Source organism: Sinocyclocheilus rhinocerous, unplaced genomic scaffold (assembly GCF_001515625.1).
Source record: "Sinocyclocheilus rhinocerous isolate Xijiao unplaced genomic scaffold, SAMN03320098_v1.1 scaffold591, whole genome shotgun sequence".
Lineage (NCBI taxonomy): Eukaryota > Metazoa > Chordata > Actinopteri > Cypriniformes > Cyprinidae > Sinocyclocheilus > Sinocyclocheilus rhinocerous.
Genome location: NW_015641476.1, coordinates 2,462,923 through 2,476,460, shown reverse-complemented (window position 1 = coordinate 2,476,460; position 13,538 = coordinate 2,462,923). Strand labels below are relative to the sequence as shown.

The following is a 13,538-nucleotide window of genomic DNA, read 5'->3' as shown; positions in this document are numbered from 1 at the left end:
AAAATAATGTTCTTTTTTAGCAGCATCAATCTTTTTTCTTCTTTTTTTTTTTTTTTTTATGCTGTTTTAGAGGTGTTAAAAAAAAAAAAAAAAAAAGGAAAATTCGCTGAAAAAGAAGCTAGGTTTTAGTTCAAGGTATCTGTATTCTCCCCAAATTATTTTAATCCTATTGTGCTTAGTAAATACTTGAATAAATGTACATGTTCAAGTGGTGTTTTTTTTTTACATTAGTTTGTGTTTTTTTCAGGTGACCCTTTTCGAGCAGAGGAACTTTGCAGGTCGGCGACTGGACCTGACCTCTGACTGTCAGAAATTGAGTGAAAAAAATGTTCCTGACAGATGCAACTCTGTCCAGGTGGAGAGTGGAGCATGAGTGGTAGTTTTGTATCACAAGACCTTATTTTAACATTTATAAATGCAACATTAATGATTACTCCAAATTTTGATTCAATCAAAACATTTTTATAGCTAAACTAAATCATTTTTGCTTTTTTTTTTTTTTTTTTTGTTAAATGTAATGACATTTTGCCAAATCAAGCCCATTTAGATATGTTTTGCATTTCAACTGTGATATGTGTTCTTGTGTAGATGGGTGGCATATGAACATGAGAACTTCCGAGGACGTCAGTACCTGTGGGACATGTTTGACAGGGGGGAGTACAACTGCACTGATAGGTGGTGTGCTCAGGGTGACCACATCTCCTCTGTTCGTGCTGTGAAACAAGTGAGACACACATTTTATTCAATAATAATACAAAATATTAAAAAACAAATGTAATTTCCACTGGTTGTAAAAAAAAATAAATGAAACATGTGATGGTATGATCCAAAATCATAAACGCACAAATTGTTTGTTTGCCTGTATTTCATGATCTAGGACAATAACCCTCCTCGTGCACAGCTGTTTGAGAGGGCAGGTTTCTCAGGCAAGAAGACAGAGCTGCATGATGACATCCCCAACCTGATGAGCCGTTACAGCCTTAACAGAGTGTCCTCTGTCAGAGTAATGGGCGGAACGTGAGTACAGTTTCACTTTTGTTAAAGTTCTGAGCTATTTATTCTGTTCAGTGTCGTGTGTGCATGTGTTTAGCAAAAATACATCAGTCACATTTCCCACCTCTCTCTCCTGACCACAGCTGGGTGGCGTACCAGGAGCCTAACTACAGAGGAGCCCATTACATCCTGGAGAAGAAGGACTACAACAGCTTCTCTGACTGGGGTGCTCAAAACAGCACCATTGGCTCAATTCGCCGTGTCCGCTTCAGCTAAACAAAATCCCCTGAAAAATACCCACATATGTCAGCTCTTTATACAAACAATACACCAGCTATAAGTGAAACAAACCCAACAGAAGACCTATTTTAGTAATAAACTGATGAAAAAGACAAATATTGTTGTTTGTGCTTACGTTATCAAGCAGGAATGACATAATTCATCAGGTATCTTGAAGATGAAAAGTTCTCCAACAGCTCAGGAGGTTTTCAGATGCAAGAATGAGTGTTGTGTTGCCCTCTAGTGGTGAAACACATCATGCGCATTGGAGTTTCTGCAATGTCAGCCCGTCTGGTATGTTGTTTGTTACCTGGCATGTCAGAGCCACCCACCACCATCTTAAGATAGTCTCTTAGCACAGCTCCAGGATTGTTCCCAGGATGCTACAGCACTGTTTTGTCCTGCCCTGATGGGACGCGTCATTAGACATGGGATGCTAATAGGAACTGTGAGCTCACAGCTTTGCCCTCTCTTCTATGATCCGAATCCTTTAAAGAGCAGCTGCGGAGCTCATCTGTGTATATTTGAGCATACTTTGAGGAATTCACACTGGCTTTAGCTCTGTGTTGGACTGACAGACACACGCTGTCGTGCTCTCTAAAGGCCGGTGATGTATTTCTGTGGGTCGTGGGAGTTGCAGTTGTTGTCGTGCCGATGACATTGTGCTACAGTCTCTCACGGTCACCACAGCAGGTACCCACCACCAGTGTAGACACAGCAGAGGGGTAGAAAGAACGCAAACTGGTTTAAGATTATGTCTCACAGAGAAGGAAGTACAGGGAATGAGAGAGCCAAGAGTGAAAAGAGGTTTATGTGATTATAAACAAATGTTTGACAACCATTATGTTAACCACTGGCAGTTTATTTATTCTGTAAAATTAGTATTACAGCTAGTATTGTGCCTATTAGTGCTGATTTTACTGTTACCACTGCTGTTGCTGCAGTTACTGTTGCTCTTATACTATCGTGGAACATGAAAATGTTGCCCTAGGATTTGGAGTTTAAAAAATGTAATAAAAAATCCAGTTATTTACAGTGAGACAGGACTCTAGTGAAATAATATAATATAATCAATATTGTTACATTTCTAATATAAATGAATACATCATGTAAGTGAACAGCAAAAACAACCTTATATTTCACAGAGAATATGCTGATTTGAAAATACAGATACATGTTATGAACTTCCATTCAAAAGTTTGGTGTCACAAAATATTTCTATTTCAAATAAAGGTTTTTCTTTTGAACATTCTATTTATTAATGAATCCTGAAAAATGTAGCATGAAATAAATCACAATTTAAATATATCATAAAGTTATTTTAAACTGTAATAATATTTCACAATATTACTGTTTTGCTCTATTTCTGATCAAATAAATGCAGTCTTGGTGAGCATAAGAGATTTTAAACGTTAAAAATCTTACCAACTTCAAACCTTTGAACAGCAGTGTATGTGTAAGCAATAGAAAATTATAGGCAAATACAGCTGTTTGAAATGGAAGGATCCTATGTTTCTTTCCAGTAAGCCAGTTGGTCACAGATGAAATTGTAAACTAATTGACCACCCATACACAGCATTCCTTTTGCTTGAGTTCAATCCCACAAACACATACACAAAAACATATACATCCACACGGCAACCCGCAAGTCATGTTTTAACAATTAGAATTTGAATCCCTCTTTCTCTCAGTGTGTTTATATGGTATGTATGTTTACATTTATAAACATACCACACATTAGTTGTACTGTAAAGCTGTTTGCCCTCTTTCCTATTCTTTCAGTGATTGCCTTTACTGTAATCCATAAACCAAACTTCACAGTCCTCATGTTACATAATTACAGTACTACATGACAGTGGGCCAAACAAGCACACACCTCACAGTGCTGCACACCTTAATGGCAGTTATTATCTCAGTCTGGTTTGGTTTCGTTCACACAGTGTCACAGAGTGTTTAAATCCTTAGTTACTTCCTTATGAAACAGCTTCTATCCAAGTGTGACCCTCGATCTTCAGCAGTGTCACAGTGAAAACTGAATTCACTCACACTCTCTTAAGCGAGGCAGTAACAGACATGAATGTCACATTGTTTCTGTCAATCCGTTCTGGGAAACTCCTCCTACTTGATTTAGGCCCATGAGGAAAAGTACATTGACACCAAAGAGGTTTAGTTCAATCATTGAGTTTATAACAAAATGAGGAAATATCATTCAAAATATGAGTGCATTTCAAAAAATATTCTGATTTTGCCTGTGTTGTCCCCCATCTTCATGTAGCTGATATATTTTTGAATATTTTTAGGTAAGCACTACTAAATTGAAGATAATGTAATGTGGTAGGTATCCTAGCATATGTCATACCATATATCCTCTGTGTTTTGACTCATTTGCAGCATAGATATCACTCCATCAATGCACAATGTTCGTGCGCTCTCAGCCATTTTGCTTGGTCTATGTTACAGAAAGATGATCTCACCAGAAAATACCCTGGAAGGCTTAAACACAAACTCTTTCATGTCTGACAAGCTATTTCAGTATGATTATCAGGAAAATCTTGATGCTACATGCCGCTTTGCAGCGTGTCATCTTGTTTCAACATGTTTTTGGTCCTTCAGTCAACAAAGAAGGGAAATGCCCGGGGAGACTGCATGCTCAATGCTAATGGCATATCTATGTTTGAAGGAATTTCTTCATTATCTGATAACAATATCTGATAGGAGGGGCCAAGAAAGGTTTAACTGGGGTATTTTTGCTATAATGCCACTAAAATGTCCTTTATCGCTTTGATGTGAAAACAGTGGACATTTGAACACATTTTTGAGCTCATCATTATGAGACTGTACTGAACTGTTGGCACAATTAAAAGAACTAGTTTTACTCAGCAGTTTTAATTATCTTCAGGCACTTTTTTTTTAATCGAATGGTTTATTGAGAGTTCGAAAGCAGAAGAAGCTAGAAAAGCATAACAGTTTCCTGATACTTGTTACTATTCTGAATGTAAATGCTGCTATGTGATCTTAACATCAATTCGCGTTCTTTGCATCAAGGCTCTTGTTTGAATTTTTAGGATAGAGACTCATGAACTCATGTTTAGGTGGACACAGGGATGGCCAGAGGCTTTGACCACAGTCAATAACAAAGAGCTCTAGAATCTTTTATCTTTTGTCCCAGGCCCTGGTATGAACTCAAAGCTTGGACAGGCCACCACTGTGGCCACCTGTGAAACACAATTATCACCAATGCTCGCACACTGGACCAATTAAGCATCCCGTGCACTCACCTTCATTCAGCCAGCACTAACAACTTTGCACGGATGCCAGGACTGACTCCCTCACTTCCCTCTCACTCATCAGTAATAGGCTGTTTGAGCAATGTGTGTGTGTGCATGAGCTGAGAGGTATTTAAAGGATTTAAAGCCAAGTAATTACCTAAACAACACAATTCCTGCCATAGCATACAGATTAAAAAATAAATAAATTGACAGAACTTTGAAATCATGCCAAGATTTATTAGATGCCCTTCAGGATTATTTCAGATATTTCAGACCATGATGATGCATTTCTGCAGCAGTTAAAAAGTTGTGCCCCAAATGACATACTACACAATATGCACTTTTACTATGTACTTTACCGTCTAGCATCAGAGTCTGACAGCCGCTGCTATGTAAGGAAATTTGTGACTGTGCATGCATGGTGTCCAACAAACATTTGAGACGCACCAAGTTTTTTTATTTTTATTTTGTTTCCTAAAATAATGTATATTCATAACTGTACTTTTTATTGCATTATCCTGCCATTAAATTGCCAAAAGCTAGTAAACACTTTTTTTCTAATGCTGTTGCTGAGGTAGAGGCTGTAAATTCAACATATTTTTCTCGTCTGACTGCTTTAATCCAGCTCTGTATATTTTCACTCTTTTGCAAAGCTCGTGAAAACAAACGAGTGGATTTTCTTTTGCTGTTGGAGGAAAAGGGAACGCGAAGCACCACGGTATCAATCCTGGCACTACTTTCATGTCACGTATCACACGCGGATTCGCGCTCCCTTGATTGATTCAAACAAACGAAATTGGCGCCACCTTGCGTCTCAGTTCTTGATTGTAGTGAAAATGACCACAGAGGACTTCAGTAAGTACTGAAATATTGTTGCCGTGCTAATCTTGTCACTAGCCCGATTGCTTTGTACGTTGTCGTGGACTATTTTTTTCTTGGAGGAAGAATTAAGGTGGAATATACATGTAAATAATTTCAAACTCAAGTAAATATTTCTTATCCATACGTATTATGTCACCCTTACGAAACATACTCATATTCTATAGTAATCTTTGATACAGATATAATGAGCTATATAACCTTTAATTTGTTTGAACGCGTGAGACATCACATCAAAAATTGTGAGTGGGATTTGCAGCCTGTCAGTGTAGCGTCTGAGCTTTAACCCCACCTCTGCATACAAAGCCACTGTCTGTTTCCAATTAAGAGTGGAGGCTGGAAAACAGCCTTTTAAAAGGGCCCGAGCATGTTTGGATGTTTACATTTCAGTCCTTCCCTTCAGCATGGAAGCTGCTTGGAGGCTGGGCTGAAGAAAAAGTCCAAAACACCACGGTATCAATCCTGGCACTACTTTCATGTCACGTATCACACGCGGATTCGCGCTCCCTTGATTGATTCAAACAAACGAAATTGGCGCCACCTTGCGTCTCAGTTCTTGATTGTAGTGAAAATGACCACAGAGGACTTCAGTAAGTACTGAAATATTGTTGCCGTGCTAATCTTGTCACTAGCCCGATTGCTTTGTACGTTGTCGTGGACTATTTTTTTCTTGGAGGAAGAATTAAGGTGGAATATACATGTAAATAATTTCAAACTCAAGTAAATATTTCTTATCCATACGTATTATGTCACCCTTACGAAACATACTCATATTCTATAGTAATCTTTGATACAGATATAATGAGCTATATAACCTTTAATTTGTTTGAACGCGTGAGACATCACATCAAAAATTGTGAGTGGGATTTGCAGCCTGTCAGTGTAGCGTCTGAGCTTTAACCCCACCTCTGAATACAAAGCCACTGTCGTTTCCAATTAAGAGTGGAGGCTGGAAAACAGCCTTTTAAAAGGGCCCGAGCATGTTTGGATGTTTACATTTCAGTCCTTCCCTTCAGCATGGAAGCTGCTTGGAGGCTGGGCTGAAGAAAAAGTCCAAAAAACAGCAAGGAGTTTTTAAAGCCTCAGTACTAGGTTACCAGAGTCCTGTGCCACCCACTGAACCCCTGATCCTATCAAACACAAACACAGGCCAAAGTGGTTTACTCAATAACACAGGCATGCCACAGCCCTCTTGCCTGGCTGCAGAGATATGCACCAGGTCATTTCAAAACCCTCCATAGCCTACTTATTTCACGCTCAGGTTTTGTGTGTGTGTGTGTGTGAAGTTGTGAAAGTTGTTTTGGCATTTTGTTAAATTTTAGATAGTGCTACACATTCGTCCAATGCACAGTCAATTAGAATAAACCCTAAATTCATTAACAGATTATGGTCTTAGATTTCAAACTTATTTAATTCATGCATGAATTTCATTAAATTAATTAGACATAGTTTTGCATTATAGGCTATGAATACAGCAATGCCTCATTCTCATAGCAATAATGTATAGCCTTCTGGAAAGAGTTATTTGGGCTGTTTTGGGAATAATGTGTTGCCTTCTGGAAAGAGAGCTCTGGACAGTCTCGGCCCGCTCCAGAAGTGCTTATACTGACCCCATTATGGGCGTATAAATGTGGATGCTTAAATTAGAGCTGGTCTGCATTCACATGTTATTGCCAATCCCAGCTATGGACTGTGAGAGGGACCATGAAGCTGTAATCTAGAGCTTGTGTGTGCGTGTGGTGTGCCATTCATGGGCCTAAAACCAAGCACAGTTCCCCTCAGGCACTTGGAGTGACTTGAGACTTGCCAGTGCCACCATTTTATAGAAACAGAAATTATGTTTCATAACTTTATAAAAATAAAAAATCTTAGTAATTTGTGGAGAATATTTTTCTATGAGCGTATGTACGTTTTTATTTGCTTGTGTATGTGTGCATATTAGAGAAGAGAAGGAGTAAAACATAGTTCATGCATGTGAACATAACAGCTTCTTTCATGGTTTAAGTCAATAGATTTTGTCCTAGATGTGTGAAGGTCCAAAACCATGCACTCTAGAGATAATAAAACTGGCCAGTCTGTCTTGACCAAGATTTCTTTTAGATAGCTCATATTTGGATTTCATATAAAAACGGTCCTGAACCTACTGATAAAGCTTTATCTGTCACGCTCCTCCCTGGGCCACCTGATGTATGTCTTTTCTTATCTCACATAGATGATAAATATATGATAGGCTACTGCTCTATGTCACAGATACAGGCAAAGGAAAAACTTGAAATGATAAAACAGAAATGCTTGAAAGGAAAATAGTTCATAGAGAAGGATTTGATTAGTTAGCCCATGTGAGATTTCAGCAGAACTGAAACCCTGTGTGTGAGTTTGTGTCTGTATTGACCACGAAATATAACAGGGAATGAACACCCACCAATATTAATATACATAATAACAATTATTTTCTTATTTATTTATTCATTCATAAATTAAAAGTTATGCTGGGCAGTCTGTTCTCTGTTGTGATTGGTTGATTTGTGAGGCCCTAAATCTAGCAACTTCAAAAACAGTTGTATTGTGCATGTTCTTCCTACGAAGATGGATAAATTGTAAAGAATTAACAGTGAAAGTACAGTTGTTGTGTTTATCAATTACTTCTGCTTGATTTGACCCTTAATAAGTATTACATTGGTATATTCATTGGCGTATCATTGCTTTGACTTGAATAAAAATGGTTAATTTAGATGTTAGAACATGAAGTACATTTTTAAGTTAAATGTTCAACTTTTTGATGCTGAAACTTGTAACAGTCACAAACAAATATGTAAATCTCTCTTCTGTATTTCACACGTTTCTGCCTCAAATCTTCTCTCTCTGCTTAGAGCCAGGCAGGGACAGGAAATTGAGAGCTGATCTGGTAGTGGTCTGGCCTCCCAACCCTGAACTGCAGAGCCACTCGCTTTGAAGTTGGGAGAAGAATCACATGCAATTACTTGCGATATAAACCACGTTCTTAAAAAACACATCCTCTCCCTCTCTCCTTTTCTCACTGAGAGCTTACATTTTTTTCTCAAGAATTATGAACTAGTGGGAGAGTCGTTGACTTGCCAAATGCTGGGAATTCAATATACAGTAATCAGGGAGAGATTTAGAAACAGTTGAATGAATCACGCCATAAAAACATCCCACCCGTTCCTTCCAGAAACATGCAGGAATACACACAAACACACAAATTGCATGAATTCATTACCCACAATACCTATTCCTTACATTAAGTAACTTTCTCTTTGTCTTTACTTTTAGCCTTCTCTAATGGAGATATATCTTCAGAAATCTTCAATCACAGGGAAATTGTTACTCAGAAAGATCTGGAACTGCCACTGCTTTGTGCCCAACACCCTGGCCTCTCAGAAATCTAAAGCTGTGTATAGAAAGAATCTGGTAAGTAAAGGAGTGGAAAACTTCCTCAGGAGAGAAAGAATGCAAAGTATTCCCCAGATGACCATAGTACACAATCAGAGAAGAGGAAGAATAGAGAAATGTACGTCTCTCTTTTTATTCCCAACTTGGTTAAAGCATATTATGGACTGTTTGCATAATGTTGTTATATGATATTTTAGGATAAATATTAACCTTGACATGATTGTGATGTGTTAAAATGAGTTCTCAAGGAACACTTAGGAGGACCATGTTTATTTAATCCTGACAATCACTCCTTTGGCAAGTCTACAACCCCAAATCCACCTTCATTTATATTGTTCAATAAAATACTGTTAAAATATTGATATCTTTTTTGAAAATAGTAGGGCCTACCTTTTTTACTTTAAAGCATAAATCTAATGAGAACACTTGAAAACAATTGGTTTGCAAGAATGTTTAAATAGTTTTACTGGAAAACAACAAAAACTATGGTTAAAATTATTTTTGCAGTGATCATCATAGTATCACAGTGTTGTTCTGTGAAGCATTCAGGATGCTGTGTGCTGTGATACAGTACACAAAAAGAGAGCCACACAGGATCAGTTTACTCACAGATCAATGTTCAGTCCAAAGACACTACAGCGGTTTAAGGGGTACTAAAATAGCACCTCAGTGCCTCAGAATGCAGCCTTGAAAGTACTTTTTGAGTAATTTAGCTAACATAATGAAGTTGGCAGTGATCATACAATAATATTTAAGTCACAAGAGGAACAGAATACAGAAATGACAGAAAGAAAGCAGTGGGGGAAAAATAACCCAAAGTTATCTTTTTTGTAGAGGAGTTCAGTTCCTCTGTTTTTCCTGCTCCTGTGTCAGTCCAAATCAGAGCCAAAAACACACACGAAAACATGCACACATTCTTGGTAAACTCATACTCAACATTACTTTCAAAGCAGAGGGTTCTTCCTGAAAGAAGTAGCTTTTTCCTTAAGTCTGTATATACTCTCCCTTACCAAAAAGTAGTATACTTCAAGTTTATTTTATTAAGTATAAAATGTGTACTAGCGCCCCCTACAGTATAACAATGAAAACACAGATTCTAGGAACACAAGTATAGCTCAAGTATAATTAGACTTTTTCTAAGTAGGTTATAAGTTAAGTATACTTAAATGTCATTTTAAGTATATTTCTGAGAAGAAGTATACTAATAGCACACTTGAATAAACTTCTTTTTCATAAGGGCTGTCTCTCTTGCTTATCTTTGAGGAAAAGTTCCTCTGACCTCTGGCCAGACTCGCACGTTTCTCAGTCAGGCCCGTGTTTCCTCACCTTATAGTGTTGTGGATCTTGCTTATTCAAGGACAAAATACATGTGAGTTCAGCCAATCTATTGTTACTGTTTTGACAGAGTTCAACTTTATATTAAGAGAGTTTACAGGCAGAGAAAATAGAGGAGCAAAACAAACCGGCCTGAATGACTTTGTGTTTTGAGTGAAAAAGTAAAAATCATCTCACATATACAATAAATAAAAAAAAGTACTAACCATAATCACAGGGGTAGTCATTTCAACAGGGGACGTCAGGGAGCACCAAGGAGCATAAACTCCCTATAGCAGTGCATGAGCGGTGATGAAAAGCACCAGCAGAGAGGACCTGTGGGTGTCTGGTCAGTTGACAGTGAGACAAAGTATGTGTAGCTGTTCGGCCCGAGAGAACAAGTGTGTTTGTGTATGGAACTGAAGGCCTTATCTCCAGCCTGTACTGACGCCATAGTCTTCCTGTCTCAAATCTCCTCCATTGATTTACTCTCTCCTCTCTGCCTCTCCACCCCTCGCGCTCTCTATTTCTTTTTCTCGATCTCTTACTTAATTCAGCTTACCCCAAGGAGCCCTGCTGGCCCCTGGAATGGTCATCTCCCTTTTCCGTCCTCTTTCTCTCTCTCTGTGCCTCTCTCCTGGAGATTAGATGTAGTCTTTGTACCCACTGACGTAAACACCGGTTGGCACAGATGCACGCAAAGTCTATTACTGCTGACGGGACACGCCTGTCTCTGGTTATGCAGGTTTACTGATGAACGCAAACACTTGTAATCTTCATATCTCTCTGTCTGTGTTTGTACATCTTTGCCTCTGTTTTTCTTTCTTTTTTTCCCCCGAAGCGTACTTGAATCTCAGCAGAGGTCCACAGTTGTACACGTTTTTACCTGTGTTATTGTAATAATTTATTCTTGTGTGCCACTTTGAAGATAATAGTTCTGAAATGACGAGGCACAAGATAAATTTATTTGCATCGACTGTGCAGCACAAATGCAAAGGGAATTGCACGCTAAGTGAAGTAAACTCTTTGTTTACTCGCACAAGTAAGAGTATGAGCTCTATCTCTCTCTATCGTCTAGAAGTTTATGGCCTGCTCCGTTGGCGCCAGGCGCTCTGAGACTAGACTAGACTACAATCAGCTACAGCAACAGAGTAGCCTGATCTCGCTGAGTTTCTCTCCCTTTCCTCTGTTTTTAGCCCACTTCCTTCCTTGGGTTCTCAGATATTCTCTTTTTGCTTGCAGAACAACAGGCATGCTTTAAAAGCACACAAAATGAATGGAAGGAGTCAGCTTTGCACAGCAATGCAGAGACTGTTGTATATTCAAAGAGGAAACTATCTTTGAATTACGTACTCCTCGGATATGCTGCTTAGCTACAAGAATTAAATTGTATATGGTGGGTTGTTGTTTTGGTGTTCTTTTAATGAATCTGGGTAAATGAAGACTTGCTCCCTTTGTGATGTTACATGCTTAAAACAGATCTTTTCAATGTAGATCATAGAGCTCCTGTTGATTTGCACCATCTTAAAGAACAGAATTTGCTGGTCTAGAGAGTGTACTTTTAAAAAAAAAAAAAATTATATATACATTATATTTTAAATTAAGATAATATCAAATAAAAACAGAAAAAAATGACAGCCTGCAGTGATGAGTTTTGTTTCTGACCTCTTTATTTTATAATAACAGTTAGTTCCGGTCTATTTTTTCAGTTAGTGTTTCTACAGGTTACATCATTATGCCAGTAGGTGGCGGCAAATGACTGTCTTTAGGAGTGAGTCATTTGAATCATTCACTAAACTGATTCATTCAAAAACTCTGACTCATTCAGGAGCAAAGCAAGTGAATGTATAAGATTGTTATTTGAATCATTTTATCAACTAATTGACTGTACCAATTCATTCAGGAACGAAATGACACTACAGACCCACTGTGTTGTAGTTTTCATTGTTGGAACAAACACAGACAAAATGACTGGACATACACAGTGTCTAAAATGTACTCAATATTAACTGATTGTTAATTGAATAAAAGCAGATACATTATATTTTATATATCAAAGCAATAGCCCTGCTTCAAATAACTTCTTAGAAACAGAAAGTTGTCATTGATTACCTGTTGTGAGCTATGGTCATAATACAGTTTTGCTCATGAAGTATCGTTATATAACTGTATATTGCTGAAGAAGAAATTCTGGATAAACTCTTAAAACTCATACAATCATGTAGAAAGGACATGCTATAAATTATTGTGACAAATTAAATACATTGAAACAAAGATGTTGGTATAGCACAATGATGAAAACGTTAACAATTTACAATAAAGTTCATTAACTACATTAGTGAAAGTGACGTGACATGTGGCCAAGTATGGTGACCCATACTCGGAATTAGTGCTCTGCATTCGGAGCAGTGGGCAGCCATTTTTTGCTGCAGCGCCCGGGGAGCAGTTGGGGGTTCGGTGCCTTGCTCAAGGGCACCTTAGTCGTGGTATTGAAGGTGGAAGAGAGCGCTGTACATTCACTCCCCCCACCTACAATCCCTGCCGGTACGAGACTCAAACCCGCAACCTTTGGGTTACGAGTTCGACTCTCTAACCATTAGGCCACGACTTCCCCAAAGTCGTTTTAGTTAACATGAACTAACAATGGAAAAATACTTCTAAAGCATTTATTAGTTTATTAATCGTGTTCGTCCATTAAAAGTCCAGGTAACTAAAACTTAGAAGATCCGAAAAGTTCATGAAGGCATCGTAAAATTAATTTAATAAATCCATATATATCGAGTGGTTTAATCCATCACGTGTGAAGAGATATGATAGCTGTATATGATGAACAGATTTAATTTAGGCTTTTATTCACAAATAAACACAAACATAGACTGAATCACAAATGTAAATGGTAATGGTAAACACGAAAGTTTGTGTATGCGTAATGTGAGTGTGATGCACCAGAGCCAATGAGGTTTGTTCTAGAATCTTTGAGCTTCTGTGTTTAACATGTGTGACATGCTATATATGCATGTCTACAATTTAGATGTAAATAAAAGCCTAAATTAAATCTGTTCATCATATAAAGCGATCATACCCTCTTCACAAGACTTGGATTAAACCACTTAGATTCGTTTTACGCCTTTATGACGTTTTACAAGTTTTGGTTACCTGGACTTTCAATAAATGGACAGAAACCTCTCAGGTTTCATTAAATAAATATCTTAACTTGTGTTTCAAAGATTAACCAAAGTCCTATGGTTGTGCTGCCAAATATTTTTTTTGGAAACTGTAATACTTTTTCCAGGATTCTTTGATGAATAAAAAGTTGTAAAACAAACAAACAGCATTTAATCAAAATATAAATATTTTCTAACAATATAAATCTTTGCTATCACTTCTTAACAA

At 37.8% G+C, this 13,538-nt stretch overlaps 1 protein-coding gene across 1 annotated transcript in view; it reads left to right on the top strand.

The window, feature by feature from the left end:
- The window catches only part of LOC107755101 (gamma-crystallin N-A-like), a 2,749-nt gene extending 1,366 nt beyond the window's left edge, over window positions 1-1,383 (top strand). Inside the window, exons 4-6 of the mRNA XM_016571774.1 lie at window positions 589-724; window positions 878-1,017; window positions 1,137-1,383. Coding sequence (XP_016427260.1) covers window positions 589-724; window positions 878-1,017; window positions 1,137-1,269 — 409 coding nt within the window. The 3' untranslated portion in view covers window positions 1,270-1,383. The remainder of the gene's footprint in view (window positions 1-588; window positions 725-877; window positions 1,018-1,136) is intronic.
- The last annotated feature ends 12,155 nt before the right edge of the window (window positions 1,384-13,538 follow it).